The sequence below is a fragment of the Doryrhamphus excisus genome, linkage group LG2 (genome assembly GCF_037039965.1).
Source record: "Doryrhamphus excisus strain RoL-2023G ecotype Guam linkage group LG2, RoL_Dexc_Guam_v1.1, whole genome shotgun sequence".
Lineage (NCBI taxonomy): Eukaryota > Metazoa > Chordata > Actinopteri > Syngnathiformes > Syngnathidae > Doryrhamphus > Doryrhamphus excisus.
The window spans coordinates 986762-1014334 of NC_136358.1; the positions used below are offsets into that span (position 1 = coordinate 986762).

General features: G+C 41.2%; 4 protein-coding genes across 11 annotated transcripts in view; all 4 read right to left on the bottom strand.

Moving 5' to 3' along the window:
* Positions 1-10830, bottom strand: part of kcnc2 (potassium voltage-gated channel, Shaw-related subfamily, member 2) — a 38090-nt gene extending 27260 nt beyond the window's left edge. The window contains exon 1 of one of the 3 annotated variants that reach the window (XM_058066584.2): positions 9892-10827. In XM_058066584.2, coding sequence (XP_057922567.2) covers positions 9892-10446 — 555 coding nt within the window. In that variant the 5' untranslated portion in view covers positions 10447-10827. Of the gene's footprint in view, positions 1-9891 lie in introns of all 3 variants that reach the window. The other 2 variants (XM_058066583.2, XM_058066582.2) reach the window with 2 other exon arrangements.
* A 2031-nt stretch (positions 10831-12861) lies between these two features.
* On the bottom strand, positions 12862-17781 carry LOC131125237 (uncharacterized). 2 transcript variants are annotated; one of them, XM_058066592.2, is made up of 6 exons: positions 17507-17781; positions 16467-16687; positions 16325-16394; positions 16129-16219; positions 15782-15885; positions 12862-14557 (listed from the first exon to the last, which is right to left on the bottom strand). In XM_058066592.2, exons 1-6 carry the CDS (start codon positions 17646-17648, stop codon positions 14181-14183), a joined length of 1005 nt encoding a protein of 334 aa, XP_057922575.2. In that variant the 5' UTR covers positions 17649-17781; the 3' UTR covers positions 12862-14180. The 2 variants fall into 2 exon arrangements, with proteins under 2 accessions (XP_057922575.2, XP_078650789.1); XM_078794663.1 differs by having other exon boundaries at positions 16467-16693; positions 17507-17770.
* A 175-nt stretch (positions 17782-17956) lies between these two features.
* irak3 (interleukin-1 receptor-associated kinase 3) lies at positions 17957-24311 on the bottom strand. Of its 4 annotated transcripts, none has more exons than XM_078794657.1 (12): positions 23798-24311; positions 23164-23365; positions 22973-23022; positions 22171-22219; positions 21943-22091; positions 21736-21800; positions 21535-21649; positions 20285-20403; positions 20018-20216; positions 19518-19580; positions 19027-19197; positions 17962-18575 (listed from the first exon to the last, which is right to left on the bottom strand). In XM_078794657.1, exons 1-12 carry the CDS (start codon positions 23813-23815, stop codon positions 18222-18224), a joined length of 1554 nt encoding a protein of 517 aa, XP_078650783.1. In that variant the 5' UTR covers positions 23816-24311; the 3' UTR covers positions 17962-18221. The 4 variants fall into 4 exon arrangements, with proteins under 4 accessions (XP_078650776.1, XP_078650783.1, XP_057922571.2 ...); XM_058066588.2 differs by having other exon boundaries at positions 17964-18575; positions 23164-23361; XM_078794650.1 differs by lacking the exon at positions 19518-19580 and having other exon boundaries at positions 17957-18575; positions 23164-23361.
* Positions 24312-24758: 447 nt separating this feature from the next.
* Positions 24759-27457, bottom strand: LOC131125243 (beta-2-microglobulin-like). Of its 2 annotated transcripts, XR_013627027.1 has the most exons (5): positions 27298-27457; positions 26554-26826; positions 26296-26333; positions 25568-25632; positions 24759-24988 (listed from the first exon to the last, which is right to left on the bottom strand). XR_013627027.1 is itself a non-coding variant. In XM_058066602.2 (4 exons), the coding sequence occupies exons 1-3, from the start codon at positions 27365-27367 to the stop codon at positions 26320-26322; spliced, it is 357 nt and encodes a 118-aa protein (XP_057922585.2). In that variant the 5' UTR covers positions 27368-27457; the 3' UTR covers positions 24759-24988; positions 26296-26319. The 2 variants fall into 2 exon arrangements, 1 of the variants encoding a protein (XP_057922585.2); XM_058066602.2 differs by lacking the exon at positions 25568-25632.
* Positions 27458-27573: the final 116 nt, after the last annotated feature.

Sequence of the window (27573 nt, forward strand, 5' to 3'; positions counted from 1 at the left end):
GCGCTTTGGAAAACAATAACATGTTGGAAGGGAAGCAACAGATTGTTGTTGTTGTGTTGTATCGACAGACAAGAACACATTTTTCTTTCGAGGCAATTGGTGCGTTTTATTGGTTTCTGTGGTAGAAACCAGTTTAATACAGCAATGCTTTTTATTTAGAATCTTATTTTTTATTTTCTTATAGGCTAATAACTATAAAAGCAATCTTCACGCGCTAAATGTACTGCAAAAAAGGTCAGTAAGGATAATTCATAATGCCGCCTACAGAGAACATACTAACTCCTTATTTCTAAAATCACAAATACTTCAATTTGCTGATATAGTTCATCTTCAAACAGCTAAAATAATGCATAAGGCTAAAAATAACCAATTAGCTAAAAATGTCATCCAATACTTCTCTACAAGAGAGGAGAAATATGATCTCGGGGAAGAAGTACATTTGAAACACTTCTATGCTAGGACTACGTTATGCTAGCCATAGCATTTCAGTATGTGGAATCAAACTATGGAATGGATTGAGTAAGGAAATCAAACAATGCACAACGATGAGCCAATTCAAGAAACAATACAAGCAGTTGATGTTTGCTAAATACAAGGATGAAGAGTCTTGAACCAGTCATGATGTGCTATATATATCACTATATTGACACTTACTATGGTACCCATTATGGCATTGGATGCTCATATCACAGAGTACTTCGGTATGAGGTACATTATAAAAAAAAAGAAAAAAACTTAAACTGTATTATGGAAAGCAGGAAGTGAACAAATGTAACAGTTAGTGATTGTAAAAATACCAGATGGAGGGGTAGGATTTAATAAGCTTTGCTTCTTCCTACTCCTTTTGGACATGTGGAACTGGGAACTGATTATGGGATGCACTCAATTGGAATCTGATGCATGTTGAAATGAAATAAAACCATTACCATTACCATATTACCATTACCATATTTTGAGAAAGTAGCAGTGTGCATGTTTTAATTCTGTGGTAACTTCACGGTAGTTAGATTGTTGTCGTTAAAGCCTGCTTAGCAGTAATGATGTAGTTAACGATACTATAAGACATCTCCACAACTGACCCATTTTTCATAGAAATGACCCCATTGTCTCTCATATCCTGTCCGTCAACTTAAATAAGTAGGCCTTAAATACTTAAATAAGTAGAGTCGGTCACCTTTTAGAATAAAGACTGAATAATGCCATGAATTTGACACCAAATATGCCAGAAAGACCTACAGGTAAGGTAGTACTGCTGCTCCAATACAATTTTAAATGGCCTTCATCACTCAGACAGGCACAGACGAACATCTCACCATCATCTTCGTCCTGGATGCCAAATGCGGCACACGACTCCTGGTGCCGAATAATTTAAAAGTCGCTTTGCAAGTGACTGAGCCGGTTCTTCATTTTGTGTCCGGGAGTGTGTGAGGTGGGTGTGCAGTCTGACAGACAAGGCCGGGCGTGCACAGAGCCCAATGGGATGCTGCCCTCCATTCATGCATACTCAACCAGTGCCCTTCATTAACTATGCAGCAGGGCCCTTGTTTGCAAACACATTTCTGCTATTTCATCTTTGTTGGTTAATGGATGTGTGCGATATTGTCATATGACGTGGTGTGGGAATTTGACATAAGTTTGTTTTCTTGGATCCTGCGGAAGAGGAGGAAATGACGGCAGAGGCTGAGTCATACGGCGGAACCCATTTAAGTCAACATCCCACGGTCGAAGCGTACAGTGTAGCCCTATCACCAGTTATTGATGCTAATGTTACATATTATTAATACACTTCTGGAGTCGGTTAAATAGCCCAATGCATTTTCAGTCTAAGAGCTTCCCATAGAAGGCCTCCTTGACACACATATTACACTCACATAGCACAATCAGATTTACACAATCAATAGAACCAGGAAGAAATGCTGAAGAGGAACAATAGCAGTTACACTAAGCATCACGGTGCACAATAGATATAAATACAGCAAAAACAGTATATTGCAACCAGCAGTATCCTGTGTTGTTATGATTATTGGGTTATTAATATTGTGTGACTAACAACTATCTGTTCTGGAGAGTGCATCTCAAGTTTTGGTGACACCTAGTGGCCAATGTAGAATACTACATTCACAAGTAGAACGTTTCTTCCTTGTATTGGTATATTAGTTCGTTTAGTTGTTTATTTTTGTGCTTGAAAATAGTTAATTTAGGCCAAGAATACATATATTTTATATATTTATTTCCAAACAGGCCATATTTACCAGGAAAAAGCAATCTTTTTTTTTTTGAAAACGTGAAATAGTGAGGGAGAAATACTCTAACCGCGATATAGCGAGGGACAGCAGTACTTATTTAAAAGTCTGAAAGAAAAAATAATACAAGAACGTATTTTTCATTCACAATGTGAACTATATTATGTATATTTTTTCAGAAAATAATCTACATCATAAAATGCTTGGACATGGTTGTGGGGGGGGTTCTACACCTATACACATGCCTGTTTAAGTGGCGCCACCTTCAGCAGGAATGAAGTACTTACCCTTTGAGAAATCAAAGAGGCGGTAGATGAGGAAAATCCTTTTTTGTCGCCTTCATAAAAACTTTCTTGAGAGCCATACAATTATACAAATAAGCGTCAAGCTCACCACCATTTCCCCCCCAACATTATAAAAATGTCTTCAATTATGAGGACGGAATTTTTATATTAAAATACTTTGCCTTTGTCCCATTTTGAAACAATTGTGGGACCATTTTTCATGTCTATAATGAACTTGACTGCTTAGCACTCGTATATCAACAGAGTGCTGCCAACGGGGATTCATGAACAGAAACGCCACTGTTACTGTTTACATCAGTCCGTTGACTCCTTGGCGACAAAGGACCTCACCTTCACCTTCACCTTCAGTGGAGACCAGCGTCTGCCGTCGGTTCCACAGCCACATGCACGCATGCACACGCACAAGCTTTGCCAACTCCAATGCTATCGCTCCTCCGCAGTTCGAGTGTGTGTAGGTTGGGATGGAGGGCTGATTCACAATGCTTACTTTGCACTGAACAGGAAGTCACCGTGTGCACGTTTTAATGCTGTGTAACTAGATAGTAGTTATGTTGCTATTGCTATAAAATAAGAACACAGTCGACGAGGATGCGATGAGGATGACACTGATTTCTTTAAAGCTGTTCTACATAAAAATGAATCCTTAAATGACTGTATAAAAAATGTCATAAAAGTTAATTTGACCTTCTCGGTGTGGGGGGCAGGGCCGCTGGAGACAAAGCTTACACAGCCCCGCCCACTCCTCTTTTACACCGAGCTATTACAGTTAACAGCATCAACGTGGCACAATGATTGGCGGGGCAGATTAGCATGACTGGCAGCAGCTACAAACATGCCCAGCGGCGTGCCGTCACCGCCTACGCTTGGACAGCCGTTTGCCGTGCTCTCCTAGCCGGCATCAGGTCAGCGGCTGTTTACACGTCAGCCTCTATTTACTCAACGGGGCCTTGATGTCTGTTTCCGTAAGATCAACAGAGGCGTGTCAGACCCTCCAACACCTGTGGTCCCGCTCGGACAAAAAGGGGGGATGCAAAGACGCCGCACGACTCTCACCTCAGTGGGCGACGTGGTTAAAGACATGCACGTGTGTTGCTTGTATGAGTCACGCTCCAACGCGTAGAAAATGAAAAAAACCAAGAAGCCGGCACGCAAGGGGTTACCGAGCAATCAGGGCTTCACGGTCGAGCAGGTTTCTGAAATCAATCCGTTTCACAGACCAGACGGATCTCAATGAAAACAGGCCGTGGTGATGAGCAATGATGTTGCCATGACAACAGGAAGGCTGAGCGTGCAGCCCCGGCTTTGGTGTCTCGAGGCGTGCGGCAGGCAGCACCCAGACGGGGTTGGATTTTTAACCTCTTAAGTGGCAGAAAGCAAGCGTCGGTCTCAGATGAGATCACACAGGAAGGATGGGAAGCGGACATTGGAGGGGGGTAAAGGGGGGGGGGTGATAGCGAGGCATGTGAGGTGAAAGTGGAAGGAGGGTGGGGGGGGTGGACGGCGATAGGCGGTGAAACCTCCGTCTCACAACGCAGACGTGGAAGATGAAATTTCTTTGTTATACAGTGGAACCCGTTTATGTCGACGTTCCTCGGATTGGATGACTTGCATCCACACTCGCCATTGTTTGCGTATTTGCTTAAGCAGAATGTCTACTTAGAAAGACATCTATTTCTTCCATTTTTTATTTCGATTATTCTCTTTTAATATAAACTCTTACCTATGTAGTAGTTCGTAATGACAATAAAGCTTTCATACAATCTTTCTTCTGGTGCTAACAATCTAAAAAAACCTCTGCCTTGCTTGTGTTTTGAAACTAAACAGGAAGTGGACATTTTAACGACGTGTAACTCCACAGTAGTTATGTTGCTGTTGTCGTTTCACGCTGCTTAACGATAACGATACCAAACTAAGCAGGGACTTTTTAGTCATAATAAGAACACAGCGGACCAGGACTGTTTCTTTATGTAAACGTAAACGTGTCAACTCCCACGGGTTCCACTGTATTTCTTTCATTTGTTACCATCACAATCCAGCCAGGGCAAACTACAGAGATATGAGAGGGACAAATAAACAAATTAACATACAGGAAAACACATAAGCACATGTAGAAAAAACAAACAAACATATATTTTGCACTTATTTCATACAAAAGGAGGAATAAGACCACACTGACCTCAAGAAAAATGTCGCAAAGTATGATAAAAAACCCGTAACTGTATGTCAATCAAGTTTTATTGACAAGAAGAAAGGTAATCATATTATGGGAATGATGTCGTAAGATAAAAACAGTAGTGTTGTAAAGTATGTAAAAGGTATTTTAAGAAACTTTTTTTCTAACAGCTGTGGAGTCTCAAGGACAGTTTACAATTGAACTCCAAGCATATACAATTGCAATGCCAGCACTGGAGAGAGCAATTAGCAGCCAACAAAAATTTTGCAAAGTCCAATTCATCTCCGAAGAGTTGAAAGTGGATCCAAACTTGCCGGGATGTCAGGCACTGAGTGTATTATGTCACTTTCTTAAATAGAGTGGAAAATATTCCATTCCTAACAAGTCATAATGATACAAGGACAAAGTCTGAATGTTAGAAAGTCATCTGTCTGAAAAATATCCAATGATTACGAAAAAAAAAATTCAGGTAAATAAGTCATCATGTTCATAAGTTCATAAAAAAAAGACGTACGGTTACGAGAAAGATATGAGGACAAGTCATCATATTCAGAAAGTTCCAACAATTAGGAGAAAAACTATGATGTTATTAAAAAAAAAGTGTACAAAAATACAAAAAGGAATCATTCATCATTCAAGTCATTTTTCCATGAAAGTTCACGCGTACAAATAATAACTATTATATATGAACACAATTTTATTTAAAGATTTCAAGAAGTTAGAAGAATAAAACCTTGATTTTTGACTTTGCATGTATCCTGGGAACAATTTTTCTCATAATTCAAAATATATTTCTCATAGTCAACGTATAAAAATTCTCCAAACTTTTTCCTCATAATATAAACTATGATAATGTACAGTAAAGTCTCGTTATATCGATATTGGTTAAAACTAATTACTACTTATTACGATACTATTTTCATTTCCCGGCAAATTTCTAGTCTTTTATGATATAATTAGCTCCGTTAGTACGATACCCGGTTATTATGATAACCCGGTTACTAGGATGCCCTTTTCATCTCCCGCCAGCCAATTTGGTCTGCTTATATCGATACAAAAGCAGCTTAAATCAATCTTTGCTTAAGGATTTCAATACCAAAAAAGAACACGGCGAACGGCTGCTTCCAGTCAACTTTATTTTTCACACTTCCACCACCAGAGTGCAGCACACACAGCGGAAAACACCCGTCCCTTGCGCCTACCCCTCCGGGTGGCAACACCTTCCCTATCGATAGTTCCGGGGTGAATTATGTCCCGGTAACCGGTAATCACTACAGCGTAAGTTTATTTTTATTTACTGTAGTACAAAATTTATTGTAGTACAAAAGCATGCTAGATACGCAATCCATGAACTCAAGGAGAAAATTACATGCCATATCAAAGATCCGCCCACTTTTAATGCAGTTCGGCGCAGGATCGGATATATGGATAGTCCGGTTATATCGGTATTTTTTCCGACTCCCGAGAATATCGATATAACGAGACTTTACTGTAATTATAATTCCAAATGTATTCCTGTATTACAACCTCTCATAATTCCTTGACTGTATTCCCGTGGTTTCATTTCAGTGTGAGTCTAATTCCTCTTTTGTATTTTTTTTTTTTCATTTTAAAGACAAAAAAGCCAACAGAAATTGTCAGTGTTTCCGTGACAGGAGTTAAGAGACGCTGCCTGCGTTTGAGACGGTAGAGAGAACAACAATAGAAGAGCGTGGGGAGCCCACGGAAACACGACGAGTTCATTAAAGGGACAGTCGCATACGTTTGGCTTTTGGGCTCACCTGGAGACAGAAACTCATAAAAACACAACTCGCTCTAAGTCAATAACAAAACAATATACTGTATCAGTTGAGTGCATATGAACGGCATACAGCTATGGATTATTATTGCTGTATTAGTCTGATACATCCCTTTTTACGTGTCATTAAAATATCAAAAAGTTGAGTTGATGAACCAAAAGAGGAAAGAAGCTTCCTTCTGCACGCTGCTTCCCTTTCCTCAAACTGGATGGTATCTTAGCAACACCTCATATGTAGGCAGCGGAGGCCGTCACCTCGTGTACTCAACCTAATTCGTGTGTAAATACCAGCTGACATGTAGTGCACCAGCATTCATATTTAGGCTGTGACTCAATTTGCGCACTTTCGTACGCGCACTTAGCCTTTTGAGGGCATCACTTTGGTCACGCTGAGAAGTACGGCGAAATGCAATGCACTCGCACGATACTGAAAAGGACCGAAATGGCGAGTGCGCTACGATGGACGCTTGCCACCCTCGTTAGGAGGGAGTAACTCGAGTGGTTGCAATTTCTCATTAAAATGGAGAGAAATACGGGTAAATATTGCAATCATCATTTCTGGAGCGCGTGCAATCGATTGGGACGGCACGTATGCTGCACTCAGGAACTAAAGTGCAGAGTCTACATTAATGAAATGTACTGATGGAAGGATTCCATTCACGCACTTTCATATCTACACTTATGCTGACTTACACGCTATGAAATATAGCTTACAGCAAATTGTAATGCACCTGGATATTGCCCTCGCGCCATCTTGGCTACTTGGTGGAAATGGACGGACTTCCTCGAGTGGTTGCAATTTCCAATTAAAAAGGAGAGAGTGAAGATTACAAATAAATATTGGAATTGTTATTTCCGGCAAGTGCAGTGACGCAGTGATTTGGGAATTTGCGCACCAAGAGACTCAAAAGTACACAGTGTACATAGTATAATATGGGAGTATTCCATTTGAGGTACAGCCTTTGTGTTTTCCAAAAGCTTGCTTGCTAAATTCATTCATTCATTTTCTACCGCTTTTACCTCACAAGGGTTGCGGGGGTGCTGGAGCCTATCCCAGGTTTTGTGTTTTCCAAAAGCTTGCTTGCTAAATTCATTCATTCATTTTCTACCGCTTTTACCTCACAAGGGTTGCGGGGGTGCTGGAGCCTATCCCAGCTTTTGTGTTTTCCAAAAGCTTGCTTGCTAAATTCATTCATTCATTCATTCATTTTCTACCGCTTTTTCCTCACAATGGTCGCAGGGGTGCTGGAGCCTATCCCAGCATTTGTGTTTTCCAAAAGCTTGCTTGCTAAATTCATTAATTCATTTTCTACCGCTTTTTCCTCACGATGGTCGCGGGGGTGCTGGAGCCTATCCCAGCCTTTGTGTTTTCCAAAAGCTTGCTTGCTAAATTCATTCATTCATTCATTCATTTTCTACTGCTTTTTCCTCACGGTGGTCACGGGGGTGCTGGAGCCTATCCCAGCCTTTGTGTTTTCCAAAAGCTTGCTTGCTAAATTCATTCATTCATTTTCTACCGCTTTTTCCTCTCGAGGGTCGCGGCCTATCCCAGCCTTTGTGTTTTCCAAAAGCTTGCGGGGGTGCTGGAGCCTATCCCAGCTGTCTCTGGGCGACAGGCAGGGTACACCCTGGACTGGTGGCCAGCCAATCACAGGGCACATATAGACAAACAACCATTCACACTCACATTCATACCTATGGACAATTTGGAGTGGCTAATTAACCTAGCATGTTTTTGGAATGTGGGAGGAAACCGGAGAAAACTCCACACAGAGATGGCCGAGGGTGGAATTGAACCCTGGTCTGCTTGCTAACCACTCGTCCGCCGTGCCGCCCTTGCTTGCTAAATGAATAGAATAAACGGATATGGGGCAAGGTCAATGTCAATGACACACACTTGCACATATACTTTTTGCACTGTTTTGATTACTAATATCTATGGAGTATTAATAGAAACGTACCCATCAGCATACACAATTAAGAAGTAAACTAGGGAGTAAAACACATGTATTGACACTCGCCACATACATTTGACCTCATATCATTTTCAACTGATTGCATCCATCCCTTAATTTCTCCAGCCGGGAGCTGTGACCTTGAAGGTGACGCCGAGACCGCCACCTTGCGTGCGTGCGCATGCAAATACGAATGAGCGGCATCATCGATTGTGACACGCAAGGCCATTTATTATCGGTCACATCCGGACTTTTCTCGTCATTATCGAGAAAAACAGCAAGCTCCTTCATCCGCCCAAAACATCACAATCCCGATCACAAATGGAGCTCAAATGAACAGAATCACAAAGCAACAAATGGAGGCTGTGTTTGGCAGGAGCCTACACACCTCAAATACTCGGCTAAAAATACCCACCACGGCAGAGAGTAGGCTCCTTGTGTGTTCATGCACCTTCTTCCTCCACTATCTTTTACGTACACAAGTCGCCATAATAACAAATATAATATGGTCATATTCAACTTTTGACGATATGATCGTACGTCTCCGCTCTAACAAAACAGGTCAGGTTCCAATAATCAGGTCAGCTCACGTTAATGACATTCATAATAATAGAGATATCATAATACATGTATCCTGCCGATTACTGTACTTGTACACGCCAATCAAAAGTTTGGAGACACTCTTTCATTCAATACGGTGGAAAAGTGTCTCTGAACTTTTGATGCGTATATACAATGTATGTATTATAACAATATGATGTATGATACTGTATATAATAGGAGTACACCTGGGGGGAGGGGGTCTGATACATTTTTTGTGTTGAATCTGGGTGGGTGAATCGATTCAAATGCGGACAGTATTGGTATCGAATCGATACTGGCGTAATGAAATGATAGGTTTGTATTTTTTGTTGTGTTGTTCAAATATTTTGTGTATAGATATTTATTTATGAATACTAATACTCAGTTTTTTTGGACCCAGGATAGTAGTTTTACTTTTGATTACTTGTGTTGACCTCAATTTACTCAAAGAATTGTGTAAAATAAAAGGAAATAATTATATTATTTTGTTATTATTACATTGTTGTTTGTTGTATTTGTTATTACATTGCTCATCATAATTTTATTGATAAAAAATATATATATCAATTTGTTTTGATTATAATCATAAGGGAAAAAACAAAATCATTCAATGAAACTTGAAGAAAAAAAAAGGATAGGTATCGTAATACCGGTCCTAATTTACATAGTATCGGACTGATACCGATATTTGCAGTATCACCCACCCCTAATTGAATCGACACGGTGTCATACGAATGAATTAAAGTGTGATAAAGTATTTAAAATAAGTTGTAAAGTGGTATTTCGAGCGAGTAGAACGTTTCTGACCGCCCCGGAGGTATCGGCGCGCCCTTACCCTGGCCGCCCGGGAGGAGTACGGATCCTCGAATAGATTCCAGACGACCGGCCGCCACTTCCTCCACAGGCTGCCGCCACCGTCGGCGGCCACGTCCTCGATACCGAGCCTCTTGGCCACCTCGTCGTCCTCGTCTCCGGTGTCCACGTTGAGCTCGAACACGTCCAGCGCCTCCTCGGCGTCCCGGTGCTGCCGGTACGTCATCCAGCAGCAGGGCTCCACGTCCGTCTCGTCGATGCCCCAGAAGGAGAGCTCCTCCTCGAACAGCGGTCCGCACACATCCGCCGGGCAGTGGAGCTTCCCGGTGCGGTAGTAGTTGAGCACGTAGGCGAAGACGCCCGGGTGGCGGTCGAAGAAGTACTCGTTTGTCCGCGCGTTGTACTCTATGAAGCCGGGGACTTGTTGCAGGTGATCCAGCACCGAGTCGATGTCGGAGTCGGACGCCAGCAGGGCCAGGCGCGTCCCCGGCAGGGTCTTCAGGGTGGTTTTGTACGTTTCGTGTCTGGTGCCCCCGACGTTGAGGATTATCCTCTCGGTGTCGTCGAACTTGCCCATCTCTGGGGATCAGACATGACTCGACGGGCGACGGTGGAAGTCGGGCGGGTGCAGTCCGGAGGTAACGACGCGCACACACCCACGGTCCTGTCGGGAAACACTCGCTTTGTGTTTTGGGTGAATCCGGCCGGCGCCTTTGCGGTTCTTTACGGAAGATGAGCGGAGGGCGTCCATTCTTATGGATCCGGATCCGACGGTTCCCTCCGCTTGATCCGAGCGGGCTGGAATGATGCTGCCGTTACGCGCGTCTCCTCCGCCCCTCCTCCAAGACGCACGGTCGCGTCACGTCACTCCTGACAAAATAAATAGCAAACCGTGACACCCGAATGTACAATTCTGCTATTTCATATTCATCTAAAATGATTAGTCGTGTAACATTCTAGCTGTTGACTGTGTCCAACTATACTGTACCGTAAAGGTGTCCAAACTCCGGCTCGGGGGCTGTTTGTGTCACTTCTTACTTCAGTTGGCGACTTGATGGCACTGTTGGCTCACTTTTGCCCCCCTCTGCCTTTGCAACCAAAGGCTGGTCATGCTTTGATTGATTGATGACACGCTTTTATCCGCCAATACGAAGATGGTGTTGAGTTTCATTGTCTGTTTCACTTTTGACAGCGGGCTTCCTGCGCCGAAAGCACGAAAGATGAGTAAATAACATCACAACGGCAAACATTCATCTGGTTGACGGGATAGAAGGGCTAATGTGATATACTGTATATTTCTATGTGTGTGTATATATATATATATATATATATATATAAGCAACACGTAGATATGCTAACAAATTGTATATTTTTAAAAATGCATCTCAGATTTGTGATTATACGTGCGAAAACGTGTTTTCCTCTTCTTTTGCACAATTTTTTCAATTTTTGAAAAATTTCCGAACTTTATTCTTAAATGATCTTCATACATTTTTTTAATAACATTATGACTTTATTCCCATATTTTGACTTTGTTTCCATATTATAACATTTCCCCCCAAATTACGAACTTTTTTTGTTGAATTTGTTTTTCCAACATAAAAAATATTTTTCTTGAATATTTAAACTTAAATTTTTCATAATCTTACTAGCTTATTCTCGCAAAATTGCAACTTTTTTCTCGCCAGGTTGCTTATTTTTACTTGATTCTTGTCCATTTTCAGCTAGATTTTGCATTTCTGTTGTTTTTAAAATATTTTTTTTATGATATTTTGATGTTATTTTGGTTTGTCACTATATTGTCTTCTGAAAAAAAAATCCCCTTCAGTATTTCAACTGTATTGCTAGTAAAATGACACCAGTTTTCCTCATAACATTGCAACGTTATTCTCCTAAAATTACAACTTTTTCCTCATTAGATGACAACTTTTTTCTCTTGATATTTACACTTGTCGTATTGTAAAATGACCGCAGATTTTTGTATTCATTTTATTGTTAAAGTCTATTTGTAGAACATGCCAGGGGCCGCAAATGGCCCACGGGCCTCACTTTGGCCACCCCTGATTTAAAGCCTTCTATGCCGTTTGAAGTCGTCCCATTAGGCCACCTATGATGCTGCGTCTGCATTTGATTGGAGAAGTTGGGCTGAAATAAAGGATTCAGTGATGGATGAGGTTCTTACGGAAGGTAGAAGAAACGAGGACACGGTGCAGAGTGGCTATAAAAGAAGAGACATCATTATTTAGCAGTTTGACCCAGACTGTGGTACGACATGTGCACTCTTTGGTGGCGCAGGGAGGCAGCTGGTGTCTAACATGTGACGCTCTCCTCGCAAGGAGGAGACGGTTGACATCTTTGATCACAGCTCAATCAGCACGGAGACAAAGCGGGAGGCTCGCCTTTAATTACATGCATCATTATTCCCTAATGCACCACTGCTTTGTGGAACAGCAGCCTCGGAGTAACCTAATTACTCATTACTGCTTGCGATTACATCTGAATGGAACGGAATTCACCGGGATCTTTGGGTGACACCGGAGGGAACCATTAATGCAGGGGTGTGTCCGAACTACCCCATATTGCCCAATTTTCAATGATATTAAACCAGACCTATTATGCTCCAACACAAAAGCAGTGCTTGCGGGAGGGTAGAAAGCGTATCTGGCCTACAGTGTACGCCCATATAAGGAAGTTCGCCAATCTGTGACATCATAAATGACCAGTGTTAGATTGTGCTCTGGAACGGAGCGTTCAAAGCCATCGCTTTGAAAACTTCTGGTCTGAAATGTTGGCATGGTTTAACACGAGAATACAACATTCTAACTACATTTATAGGTCAGGAAATGGACGTCCGCTTTAACAGGCTAAAAACTACGATGTAATGCTAGGGCTAGATTGAGATTTCTTATAGAAATATGATATTTTAATAATATACACTAGTATAGAACAGTGTACATACGTATATTTATTTCACTTATTTGAAAAGACGACTTGATACACAGGCACAGCTAGAAAAGCAAACATTTTGTAGTGTAGGTATTTATTTCTGTAAATTGTGTTCTGGGTTGCATACACATGACCGCCGACTTATGGTCACGATGATGGTTTTAAAATTCAGTGCGGAAAAAGTTTTTTTTGCCATTTATGTCCAACAGTGAGACAAATCACTGTATCAAAATACACATCACTAATTGATTACAACATGCAACCACGGTATGCAGGTAAAAAATAAATAGGCATGCAGTAGTACTCTGATATTTTTCCACAATATATTCAGCCAATATTTGTATCAGCAGTTCCAGTCCATCACATTATATAAAACCCGGGGAATTTATGCAAGGGCTCCCCCTAGAGGTTGTGAAGTATAATTCCCTTTTAAGACACTGTGGTAAAACACAAGTAGAATGCATACAGTCAGTTACAACAGCCCTAATTAGGGTGCATCAAAAAAACACGATTATTGAATTTTGATATGGCTGGGTAATAAAAGTGTTCCAATATATGTCGAAACAACACATAGAAAATTATTATTATTATTATTATTATTATTTAGGGGTGCCACCATACATCTGTTTTAGTGGAATAAAGTGGTGAACAGTTCAATGGTCGCCATGGAGATTTGAGGTCAGCAAAGACTGCAGCTCAAGAACTCTTAGGTGATCTTTATGTTTTTGTTGGTATTTATACTCCTATTACATATTACTAGCAAATTTGTGGTTTAGTCTTTGTAATTTGAATGATTTGTAGTCATATTTATAGGTATTTAGCGCTCATTGCCTCTACTGTAGCTAACATTAGCTAGCTACAGTTTGCTAATGACAGTTAGCGAATAGCTGAGCCAAATTGATATTATGAAATTAAAATTTCCCATTCAAATTTGATGCACCCTAATATATATATATATATATATATATATATATATATCCAAAGATTTTGCACTCTTGGGTGGATGAATTCATATTAAAATAAATTAAAATCTCATTTATGAAGGGAGGAGGGCTGTCTCTATTGGCGGCTTGCGTACTTACACACTGTACCCGAGTATGTTCACACACTTACAGTGCACTGTCAGTACCCGGGTGTTGCCCTCCAAATGGTGAGTGTGCAATGATGGACACATGATGGACACATGATACAGTAGTTGCCATCTTGGCTACGTAGTGGAAGCGGGAGGGGGGGGCGTAAGTGGTTGTAAAGGAGAGCGAGTGATTGGCCGTTTCCATGTTAAGTGTGCAATGTGAGTGGTGGATTTGGGACAGCATCACATTGTCGATATTTGAGTGTGCAGTGTACATAGTATACTTATTGAAGTTAGTTCATCCTGGATCGTTGCCTGAGGCTGCACGCCTGCTGAACTTTTCCAGTCTCCTCCGTGTCCGTGTCCTCCAGTGAAGGCCTGGAGTCAAACTCCTCATATCCTTCCTCATCCTCTTCATCAGTCTCCTCCATTTCCTCCCCCTCGTCTCCTTTTTCTTCCACCCCATCCTCTTCCGATCCTTCCTGTTGAGGCTTCCTGATGTTCCCACTTTCTGATTCAGCTCCTTCTTGCGCTGTTGGGCAGTCTTCCACAGCCGTATCCTCCGTTGTTGCGGGAGTTTCCACGTCCTCACTGTAGGCGTCCCCTGCCGAGGTATCGCTGGCCCCAAGTGTTTCAATGAGGTTGTCCAAATTCTGCTCAAAGCAGGCCTCTGAAAAGTGACAGTAATGTTAATTCATTTTTTTGCTTTTTTTTTTCCCACTTTTTATTTATTTTTGCTGTGAGCCACGTTCCACTGATGGCCCCTGGGCTACAGTTTAGATACCCGTGCGTGTTTGCCAGAAAGACGAGGTGTTGCCGAGATATGCGTTGTTTGCTGTCACTGATAAGAGGTTGGGCTGCACTGTGGAGGGGTTTATGCAGCTTTCTGTCTTTCACTTCTAATGCTGGCTAAATTGTCAACACAGATCTTTTGTACGTATGAGGTGTGTTATGAAGTGGAGGTAGGGGTGCCATAATACCATTACTAAGGAAGCTCTTAACTTGGGATCGACCGATATGGGTTTTTTGGGGGCTGATGCCGATTTTTTTCCATCACCCTTAGCCGATGGCCGATTTTGCTTGGGCCGATATTGCTTTTGATCCCTCAACTTACATGAATAAATGACCATGATAACAAATATTTATTGAAATGTAAACGCTGAACACAGTAGGATTCAGCTTTCTTAAACACACATTTAAACGGCATCATCAGCATTAAAAGGAATAAATATTCAACCATGTGTAAAACATTTCTGTCGTAGTTTAAATTTATCTAGCATCGATGTGATGACTGCTCTTCCGCCGATACCGATACAAGGAAAAAACGCAAATATTGGCCCGATATATCGGCCGGCCGATGTATCTTCCGATACGATGTTTTCACTTGTGTGTTTCTTCGGGAAAAAAACCTTCTCTGGAGACAGGATGACTTTTGTGAGGCTAATATATGGTTGAGTCGCTGAACTACTTTGCAGGTCTGTCACTTCCATATTACTGTGGTACCTCCCTGTTTAGCAACAATTTCTTCATCTATAGTCTCCACTTCTCCTATTTTGTTGTTTGCCCTGCTGTCTCTGCCACCGTTGGACCGTGCTGTGGCAGACGTGAGGCATCGATATAGCGCATGGCGGCGTACAGTCGCAGGTAAAGCTCTGCTTTTTGCCGTTTGAAATGATCATTTCACCAATAAGTCATTTTCTTATCATTGGAAGAATTTATAGCGATGTGATACATAATAAATAACAATACAACAATGTGAGCGTATATTAAGATCAACTGCTTTGCATCTCTGGCGCAAGTGTGCCCTTTAGATGGCTGACTACATCGAGGAATCAAATCACAAGCAAAGCAATCTTTTTTTAACTCGGATGTCCGCAAGCATGCGACTGCTCACCGTTCAATGGCGGACAGTCCATTCCTCTCTTCTTCATCAGGCAGCGGATGGTCTGCAGCTGGGACATGATTTCATTCTTTTGCTCTTGGGCCACAGTCTTGGCGCTGAAGACACATAAGAAGGCATGCATGTTTTCACTTTCAGTCCTTGCAAGATGCCCCTCCTTTTGGTCCTATACCGCTAAAAATCATGGTGAATATTCTGGTTTTACTTGACTGATCAACACCATTCAAACACTTTCAACATACCTTATACGCGTACGTGTGAGCACACAGCTAGAAACCGAGGGTAAACACTACATTGTGGTCACGGCCTAAATACACCGGCATTCATGTCAAGTCACTCACCAGTTTGTGAGCGGGTCTAACTGGGTGAGAATGGAATTGAGCATCCGCTCTGTTTGTGCGAGCCTTTGTTCCAGTTCATTCAGCTGGTTCTCTGCAGAAAAGTAATCACGTGCACACAAAAGGGAGGCGCAGGACACACATAGTCAATTACTTTTAGCAAACAAATGTGGGATTCAAATAAAACAGCAAAACGCACCTGCCTCCACTGATTTTTTGGCCCCCTTTGCAAATTTGTCTTTTTGTGCCTGGTCATCTGAAGACTTGATCTGCAATTTTTTTTAAAAATCACATTTTAACACGTTCCACAAGAGCTTCCGATATAGGCATTTTTAGACTACCTTCAAAAACTTGTATGCCGCAAAAACCCCGACCCCAATGGCGTAGAGCGGCATGAGTGTGAACACGTAGCCTTTGTTGTTGTTGTTGGATTTGTACTTGTTGCCCTTCAGCTCCTGCTCCATCAGCTTCTTCATCTGCTGCACGCTTTCGGCCGACTGATGGGAGCTGGGGGCGCTCACGCTGGCAGCCGGACCCCTCAGTGGGCCCAGGGCAGGACCACCTGCCACTAACATGGTACACATCAATGCAACCTCTGTCTCTTCGTTGGTGCGCCTTCTTTATGGGCAAATGCAGTATTAGTTGCCTTTCTGGTTGTTTCAGGAATAAATGGACTCAATCAGCAGGCATACTTTCATCAGTCAAATTGACTCCAAATTGTCCATAGGTATGAATGTGAGTGTGAATGGTTGTTTGTCTATATGTGCCCTGTACACACTTGTGAGGATAAGCGGTAGAAAATGAATGAATGAATAAATTATTATGCCTATCCATGAGTATATTAAGACTCAAATACTTTTTATAATCTTGACTGTGAGTCCAACCCGTCAAATACGTTACTTTTTAAAAAAGTATTATTTGACAAACAAGAAAAATAAGTTGAGCAGGTTTATTCGTGTATTTGTGTTGCATTCGAATAGAACAGCCTTTATTTCGCCGTTTGTCGAATGACATGGTTGGCAAATGTTAAGATTATTGTATTATTCATGTTTTATTATCGTATTATTCAAGTGTTTCACGTAAACAAGTAACGTAAATTGTAATTGTAAATGTAAACAAATGTATCTGTCAAGCAGAAAGGATGCTCGTCCCTGTAGCACTCAGTCTATATTATCTAATAAACTTTATGAAGCGTAATTCCGAATTACAATGAAAATTGGAGATATTAAATATATGCATAGATTTTTATTATCAATAGGTTCGACAACGAGACTTCGATATGGGATAAGGGTAGCAGTTCCCACACACGCTTGTAATAAGAAATCATATTAAATCATATAAAAACATATACTTGTAAGAACAAATAAACAAAATAAGTCACCTTTTCTGGAGTAGCGAGGGTCGAGCCTCGTTTCCTTGGTCCCATTCCCCCCGCCAAAGCTAAACATCTTCGGGAGAACAACAAACGTCAAAAGCACCGCCGTGAACGCCAAGGCGACTTGTTGTGATGTTGACAAAACCATGGCCCCCCTCAAGTCCACCAAAGTTCCAACTGAGATAAAAAAAAATCAATAATCATCAAATAAACAGGAAGAAATGGAAAGAGACAGAGGACACAAATGTATCAACCTCTAACTAGCCTGTTGTGCACCTTAGAGCAGCTGTGCTATGCTAGGCTGCCAAATCAACAACATAACTTCCGGCGACGGAATTTTCAAAGTTTAAGCTTTAACTGAACGTGTGGATGGCACAGTCACACTTGCAAAGTACATGACGTCTGGAGGAAGATTGTTTCACAATAAATTATACTATAAAATGATTTCTAAATGACAAAAAATGGAATAAATGTACAATTCAACCGTATTTAGCAACCATGAGGTTTATTTTGAAAGCTGGACAAACACTTTTTCCGGAACAGCTGACGCTGCGTTTGGGCTACACCTGAAAATTGGAATTTCAGGAGTTAGGGCATACACACACGATTGCCGCCCAAAATTCATTGTTTACCATAAATTTAGATATGTATTAAGTATTAACACAGCAGCACCACATACATAGTGGCCTATTTAAAACACAGGAGATGAAACGACAGCCCGTTACTCTGAGAAATGTGTAGAAGTGCCGGTAAAAGCATTTGCCATGCAGTCCTCACAGAGATCGCCTGTTGCAGCTTGGCAGCTGCACTGCACCGGCCAGCTTTTGTTCCGATCCCCGGTGGACGTGTCAACATGATCTGCCTCGGTGACACTTAGATATGTCACCTCTGACTGGCTGCATTCGCACGGCCTCGTCTGTGTTGGAGAGGTGGGGAGGCCGGACTGTTCGTCGTGCTCCACGGGCAAGCTGGGCATGTGCTGGATACGAATACGGGCTCCATCCTCCAGACTGAGAGGTCGATCCAAAGAGCAGCAGCTTGGCGGTGGAAGCAGCTGACTCAATGTCTGAAGAACCTAAATAGTGAAAAGAAGATTATAAAGCTAATTCTAGGAACTCTGTGGGAGAAAGATGAAGATACACAAATAAAATTAGCAAATGGCACACATTTTTTGCATACTTCTCAGTGTGAGTGCACTTATGTAATCAAAACACTGAAGTATGAGTATGATTGTGACACACAGATAAACGTCAGATTTGGGATTGGGCCTTAATCTTGAAGTTTGATGGATTTCACTACTTAGAAGCAGCCGGAAGATGATGTAGATCCAACCATGTTTGCTGCCAAATTAAAAAAGAAAACAGGAGATCATTTGAGTGCGTAAGTGTGTTCCCACTGAGAAATATGGGCAAAATTCAGTGCACCGCCGGCACCTGAATGTGCCGACTTATTCCAATTGTTGCGTTTAACTGTTCAGAAAGACGTTAGCTGCGAGATTGCGCCAAAAATCGAACTTCAGTGCTTACGTTCTCCATGCTGGGTCTGTCACGTTGGTGACTAGCCGTGCACCGCAATGAAAGGTCCAAGAGACTGCGTGCCACAGAAGATGGCCACTGACCAGCTGATGCATCCAAGAACCGCAGACAAGCATCAACGCCGACTCCACTGTCCTCCGCTTCAGAGATGAGCATCGACCTCTGTCAGGGAAAACAGCAAGTCGTGTCACTTGTCAAAGTATTACAGACAGCATTCAGTTATTCACACCAAAAAGTCATGGCTACTCTGATATGTAAGAGGTGTGTTGCAAAACATTTCATTCAGAAATGCTCATAACACATAATAATACATAATTGTTCAACCATGTTTACATTTAGTTAAGCTATCAGCCCTCCATTACGGGACGTTGTGCAGCTATGGTTGATGCTTGCAGGCCACCCTGCTGTGTTGGCAATAGAGAAGGGCTTCGAAGGAAGTGTAAAACCACAAAGTTCCAATTTTAGTTGTTGACCTGACTTACCAGCGTCGTACGTTTAGGCACCTCCTCTATGACTTTACGTCCTGTTATTGTTTCCATTACAACCTGAGAAGAGCAAACGTATAAAATTAGAATCTTTTGTCATCATATAGAGGAACAATAAAGTTGTATGCAGTCCCATTTAGTGCAAAAGGTAGGAATGCCTTGAGATACTAATTATTTCTATAAAATATACAGTAAAAATAAATAAAAATGATGAATCCAAATCTTGACTACACTTGCCCTCACTAAGTACTCAGCATAACAAACTGTGAGCAGCATCACATCCTCATTTTTTACTGTGCGATCTACCAAAAAAGGAAGTGGATAAGTTGACCATAAACAATGTTCTGAGAGCTTACTAGGACCAGTACTTGTAGGAGTAGTACGTCATCTGTAGTTTATAGCAGGATGAAGCTAAGTTTACTGCAATTCACGTCTCTTTTGTTATCATTTAGCTCCATTCGTGAGTCGGCAAGCATGTTTTGATGTTGTCCGATCACCATTCCGAAGCTGTAGACATCCAGGCTGCAGGAGAGTTTGCCCTGCCGGATGTACTCCTCGGGGAGGTAATCCAAGTTGCCATGGGAACTCGTATGCAGGGTGACTGTATGACAATGGCCGGCCGGATGAGGGCGGAGTCGAGGCAAACTGAAATCGCCAAGCTTGGGTTGCATGGCTTCATCGAAGAGTATGTTGGAACTGTGCAGAGAAGAATTTGAACCGGGTCAACTTGTGAATTTCTCCTCAGTGGGTGTGGATTTGTATACCTGGAGAGATTCCCGTAGATGACCGCACGTGGTTGAGATTCATGGAGATGATGCAGGGCCTTGGCGATTCCCTTTATGATGCTAAGACGTTCCTGCCAGGAAAGCGGAGGTACGCCGTCCTGCACATCGAGCGTCAAAATAACTCATTTGGTGCTCAAGCACACCGTGATCAAGCACATATGACGCAAAATTTATTATAAAAGATATTTTTCCATAACCAAATTCTTATATTTAACGAACTATGGCTGTACTTCAGTCACTTGAATACACTGTGTACTTTAGTTTGCAAGTTTTTACGTTGTTTTTCTATCACTAATCCATTCCTTTCTTTATAAGTTTAATATTTTTGTTGAGCAGAAAACTTGTAAATACAACTATTACAAACAATAGATTAAAAAATATATATTATTAGAGCCTACTGGACATAAAATAACAACCCTATAGTATCTACTACACTCATATTACCAAATTTTGAGGCCATAATAACAGAAAGTAAACCAGTTAAGACTTAAATAAGACTCTTACACGTGTGTGTTGCAGTTTTAGCTTGGCGTGGGTTACGGCTGCAACAGTAGCCCGCATTATTATTATTATTATTAGGGATGTCCGATATTGGCTTTTTTTTCCCGAAATCCATATACCGATATTGTCCAACCTGTCAATTTCCCATTTACTGATATGTGTAACATGACATATCTCCTGCGGTGGAATGAACACATACGTGTTATATACATCATTTTTTAAATATCAGATTTCATGATCGGAAAAAATCCCTAATTATTATTATTATTGTCCCTGTTCGAGATTAGTTAGAATTTTGTGTGAGATAATTAAAACCTGCAATGAAATCCTGTTGTCCCGGTGATCTAGTCTGGTGCTTGTGTGTCTCACCGAACATTACAGAAACAGTACTGACAGCTAGTGACCAGTGTAGAATACTACGTACATATTGTATAAGCGTCTTGCCATGTATAGTACTTGTGAGGATAAGCGGCATAGAAAATGGATGGATGGAGCTATTTTTATGCTTGAAAATGCTTCATTTTAGCCAAAAAACATCAAGAATTTGTTTAAATATGACGTCGCTCCCTCGGCCTTAAGAGCCACACTGAATGCTCGGTTGACCGTTTGGGTTTTTAGCCCAACAGTCGACTCCCATTCCAAAAGGTCCTGCGTTGGAGCCTAGCACGGAGCTGGCTGAAACAGCCGGGTTCCACAAAGCGATAAGGGAATATAAAAACAGGTCATACCTCACGATGTAGTCTGCGGAAGAGCGATCCTTTGCGCATGTATGGATAGACCAGACAGTAGCGTCTCTCATCGGAAAAACAAGCCAACAACTCGAGAATGTTTGGATGTCGGCACCTGGAAAACAACACCACACTTCGGAATCTCCACAACATTCTCCCCCATGCAGGGGATTAGATTTAAGAATAACAAGAGGCACATACAATCCAATGACTTCCATTTCTTTCCTGAAAATATCCCACAGCTTCTTCCAGGACGTGTTGTTTACCTGCAGAGAAAAACACAAAGAGTCAGTCCAAATTTGGACACTCGGTAGCAGTAGTAGTGTGCACTGTATACTTATTGAGGTTTCCTGACAGGTGGATTCCATTTGAGACAAAGCCAAACGGAGTGTCAAAATTCTCACTAACCTGTTTGAAAAGTTTCACTGCAAATGTTTTGCCTCCCACCCGTGCCTCGTAGACGTCAGAGAAGCTGCCCTCTGAAATTTTTGCTTCATGGTGAAAATCTCTGGTTCCTCTGAGGATGTTTTGCCACGTGATTTGTGTCTGGCGTTCCCCTGTGGGAAACACACGCCGCTTCACTCAGAGAATCACCGCACAATGAATCACCTTTCAAAAAAAGTTCAACTCACTCACTTTGAATGAATGTTTCCTGGGAACGACTCATCTCCAATGTGCCTGGCTCCTATAGGAAAAAAAACAGCTATTCCTCGTGTAGGTCTTATGAAAAAAGCATGTTAACATACGATGACGTAAAATGTGAAAGTACGGTAAAAGTGGGAATTTTTTTTGATGTGTGTAGGGGAAAATGCCATTCAATTCAATGGGAACATCTAGTCTGAAAAATGTGGAATTACGGGAAAAGCTGGGAATTTGGGGGTTGTGGAAAATTGTTCATCCAAATGTCTTGCATGAGATCAATTATTCATGAGAGTCATGTGGAGCTCGTATAAATCACTCATTCGTTTTCAATTGGAATTTTGCTGTGGTGTGAAAATGGCTTCACTCTATCACGGTTTTTCAAAAAAATATTTATTAATAAATAAAGTTAAACTTGTTTCGAGGTTGAATATGGCCTGTTAGTTTTGCATATTTTTATGCCTGAATGAACTTATTTCAAGCATTAAAATGGCTAATTGAACTAAAATACAAATATAAGCCATTCGAGAAGACGCATTTAAATTGTGATATGCAGTATTCTACACTGGTCACTAGATGTCAGTAATGTTGCGTTAATGTTTGGTGTGTCAATAAATAGCCATCATGTCCTGAATGAAGTGAGGAATTATGGGGTGTTTGCAGAATTTGAGTACAGAATGCTGACTTCGGGTGAGAGGCGGGGTACACCCTGGACTGGTCGCCAGCCAATCGCAGTAGTCCAGTACAGAATTACATATACAGTAAGTGAATTTTTCACGATTCATACAATAATCATTACCTTCGTGTCAGCTGCTGACTCATCTTCATTGATAAGGGGCAAAGGCCTTTCTGAAAAAATAAATACAGCCAATGGTTAAACATTGGAATACAAATGATTTCATATTATTACATACACTAATTTTACCAGGCAGAAGTAAAGAGTAATAATATTTGGTTGTCAACAAACAGTGTATAGTACCACTATAGTACCTTTAACTGGATGACAATGACCCAGGAAGAGCTGCAAGGCCCGATGGTGGCCCATGTCCTGCAGTACCCAAAGCAGGTCCTGCACTCGAGAGTTCTGCTGGGCCCAGGACCACAGCAGCTCCTTGGTGGGACTGCGACCCCCTGCCTCCATACGCTCAAACACGCGGACCTCAGAGAAGCTCGGGCAGATTCTGGCCGCTGTCTCAAAAGCACAAATGACATAATCAGTGTCAGGTCGTTCATTTTATTTATGGCGCCAAATCAATACAGAAGTCATTTAGGAATATATATTTTATATTCCAAAAATATTGGAGACTCTACATTGTCCATATGTGTGAATGATTGGTTGGCAACCAGTCCAGGGCCTACCACGCCTGATAGCCAAACTCAACTGGGATAGGCTCCAGCATACCCCCTCATACAAGCAACATAAAAACTGAATGAATGTATTTCATACAAAACCGGTACCTTTGTGGATTATTTTGAGGTATTTCTATCATTAAAGTTTGTCAAATGTAACTGGATGAGCGATTGTAGTATTGTCAACTACACTGTATGAGTGTACATTGAGTGTACACACATAAGTACATTTCAATTATTCAGCTCAATGGTAACTTCATGATTGACAACTCACCGAGTCCGCGCCATCCATAGCGGCAACATCCAGTGTCCATTAGTTGAGAGAATTGTTCAATGACCAGCGGGGGTACATCGTAAAGAAACGTGTGTGTCTCCATTGAGACGCCTGCTCCGACACTAACCAACACCAACACTTACCGCCAGGGTACATGTGCAAAAAAAATTGTGTGGCGAAAGTGCGGAAACTCCCCACAACTCGCGTCGCAACGACGACGAATAAACACTGTCGGCAGTTTTGACTCATCATATCTACGTCAAAAAAAATTATATAAAACACTCTTCCATTGTACAAAATGTTTCAACCCACAGGAACACTCATTTGTGCTTAAAGAAACATTATTGGGGTTATTACATTAAGGCTTGAAGCCAGCTGAAGATAATCACGTGACTGACGTGATGCTAATGTGTCGATTCCGAGGTTAGCATCGGATCGATACAAAATTTTCACAAATATCTGTAGATATTCTTACATAAACCAAATGATTTAAATACATGTTAAATGGTTTTGCTTTTATACTTCCTTTGCAATACGTAATTAAATTGAGAGGTAAACAGAAGTCTACCGTCACAAGTGTGTGTGGGGGGCATCAATTCTAACGGCCAGCAGAGGGAGACATTACATGCACTTGCTGTCCCATATTTAAGCATAACATAGTATGTGCATTTACAGCAGTTAAAATCTGGTGGATGGATGGACTATTTTAGCATTTGCATACCGTTTTGGTCAGCCTTTTACATACACTCAGCATGGGAATAAATGTCATATTGTTCTCACTTTACAGTAAGGTCCACAAAAATACAGTAGTTACTGAGGAACTAATGAATAGTGGCAAGTGTTAGGTAGGTTTATTCCTCATTAACTACTGTAATTTTGTGTACATTATTGTAATGTGTTACCACTATATTAGATTGACACTGGCAGTTTAACAGGTATCAACATTGTCACAAAGGCAAGGTTGAGTAGCTGAATACTTTCTATTTGTTTTATTATACACTTATTATACTTGTATTACAGTTTGAGGCCGGAAAACGTTAAGGTAATCATCAGAAAATGTGTGTTTTTTTGTTCATTTAAGGCAAAGTACAAAATAAGTACTTCTTGTAATGTCCACACTTCAAACTTCAAAGACCTTTTCTCCGTAGACACAACCACAGAGAGTGGAAGCCATCGATGACGTGCCCTCAACTGAAAGACAAAAGATGCAATTTCTTAATTCCACATCCAGACAAGATCAGACCTGAAAAATGTTGGTAAAGCTACGTATAAGCGTCATGGTTTGCTTCTCACTAGACCACTTTGGTCACTTCCTGGTCTCTGCTTTGTGTTTCAGGCAGCTTGGTTCGTTACTAGCTTAGTATTTTTGGTCTTTTTCTGGTAGGTTTTAATTTCTCACCTTTTCCCCGTTTCTTTGGCGTCTGTTTTGTTTCATAACAGCATCGCTGTTTTGACTTTTAGTTATTATTATGACTACACTCGTCCCTCGTTTATTGCAGTTCATTGGTTCCAGACATGACCGCAATCACTGAATTTCAATAAAGTAGGATTCAAGGAATATTTCAGAATTTAGAGCATAAAAAAGTTTTCACTTGAAATAGTCTCTTTTCCACTTCTGTTATTTTCTGTTTGCATCACATTGACATAACAGACGGCCGCTGTTAGCATAGCAAGCTAGCGAGCGCTTTAGCTAGCCACTCCAATTTACTTATTCTAAACTTTGTGGTTTCAAACAAAGTGAGGAAGAAAGACAAAGAAGCTAAAACTTACCACTTCCACACCGACTGAGAGAAACTTTTTCCCCACTCTGTCTCAGCAATGGCAGGTCGGCTCTCCTGATTCAATAACCAGTCAACATGCAGTGAGAAAGGTAATGTCATAACATGACTAATGCCTAGCGAACAGAATACTACTTATAACTTGTCTTATATGCCATAATCAACCACAAAACAGCAATCATTTAGTAATAATTTTTGGAAAAACAGATATTAAGTGAGGGACGAATGTAGTAAACTTTTTCCGCAACTCTGTCTGTTGTCCTTGATTTATACTTTGCATGGGAATGGGCCCTGCAACTCCTGAGTGTGTGTGCTGCAAGCGTCAACATGCCACATGTCCCTTCAGAATAACGGCAGTGGAACATGGCAGCTCCAAAGCCGGTGTTTTGGTACATTATTTGATATCACCCCTGTGTGGTAAATTTCCATGACACTCTTTGTCACCATGCTACATTCCACATTGTTTTGTTTCGGCTTCCCCAACCAACCGGTTGAGACACAATCCTGCTCCACCAAACTTCTCCTTTTCAAAGGGTGTGTTTTTGGCTCACTGATGCCAGAAAAACTTTGTCCTTAGAAAGTAACTATGAATCAAATGTAAAAACACAGACTTTATCTTTTCAGACCTGTTGTCATCAAGCAAAATAACACAAAACAACTCGGCACCAAGCACCAATATTATTTATTTACATAATAAGAGATAATGAAACCAGTACATACCTGAAAAAAGGGAGTGTGTAGAAATTAGGTATCAGGTTCTGTAGGCAGAGAAAAAAAAAAACAGGCGTTCAATGTGAAATATTGAAATGTATTTATACTTATGTATTTATACTTAGTATTTTGTTAATATTGAGTTCTCAGTCTGTGCATAATAACTCTATAAAACTGGTGTTTTTGTGTACTTGTGTGTGACTATGTTGTGTAACATTTCTTTTTCTTCCACAATGTGATGTTTGGATGACTTCAAAACAAACATACCCCAAACAAACAATCTGGATACTCCCATGTGGGTCACACGGCAGGTATACTCCTCCCCTTTGTGTGGGGTGAAGGGAATATATTTGGTCATGTAGTATTCCCAGTTCTCCTCAAAGGACAGCTCTGTCTCAGTGGCCTCCGTCATCACCTTGCCATCATTCAGAAGGTCCACTTTGATCAGCGGTGGGTAGAAGTTGCTCATATGGCAGATGAGGACGTTGGGTTTCCCTAAGTATCCCGGTGTCCGACTGTACACCTGAACTATTGGTGGAGCTGGAAACACAAGCCAGTGGATTCCCAATGAATACTTCATAATAAATAAATAATAATAATGGATTAGATTTAATTTATGGGCTGCACGATGGAGGAGTGGTTAGCGCGCAAGTTACACGGCTAGGAGATCGGAGTTCGATTCCCTGCTAATTGTGGTTCTAATATGACTATAGCTGGTATCATACTATGAGCATTACGGTATTTTATAGGATTCTTTTAATCGTAATATGAGAGTCTCTAGTGAAAAAAACACAGTCTTAAACCTTTCAAGGAAGTACACATAGAAAAAAACTAAACCAAACAACAAAAGTGACTGAAATTTAAAAAATGGGCTATGATGGGTTTGTAAAAATAGCATTTTATCGTTTGTGCTCACCCAAATGGACGCTTATGGTACGTCCGTGTTAGCATACTATGTTTATACACACTAATATAACATAACGTCTCTATAATGTCTCTAAGTTTACTCACACTCTTTGGTCACCGAAGAGCTCAAGAGACACAAAAAGATGAAAAAACGTGGGTAGACAAGGATATTCATGATGGTAACAAATGCGCGGTTTAAAAAAGAGCCATAATTGTAAACGAAAGTGAAATGTGTGGCGCTTGCAGAGCGGGCGGTGCCACGCTTGACAACAACTCCGCCCAGTTTGGTGTGCTTCGAACACAATAACCCAGCCTACCCCAATAACCCAGCCTACCACTGTGCCTGAGTGGAAGTCACTAATCGACGCCATTTTATATTGT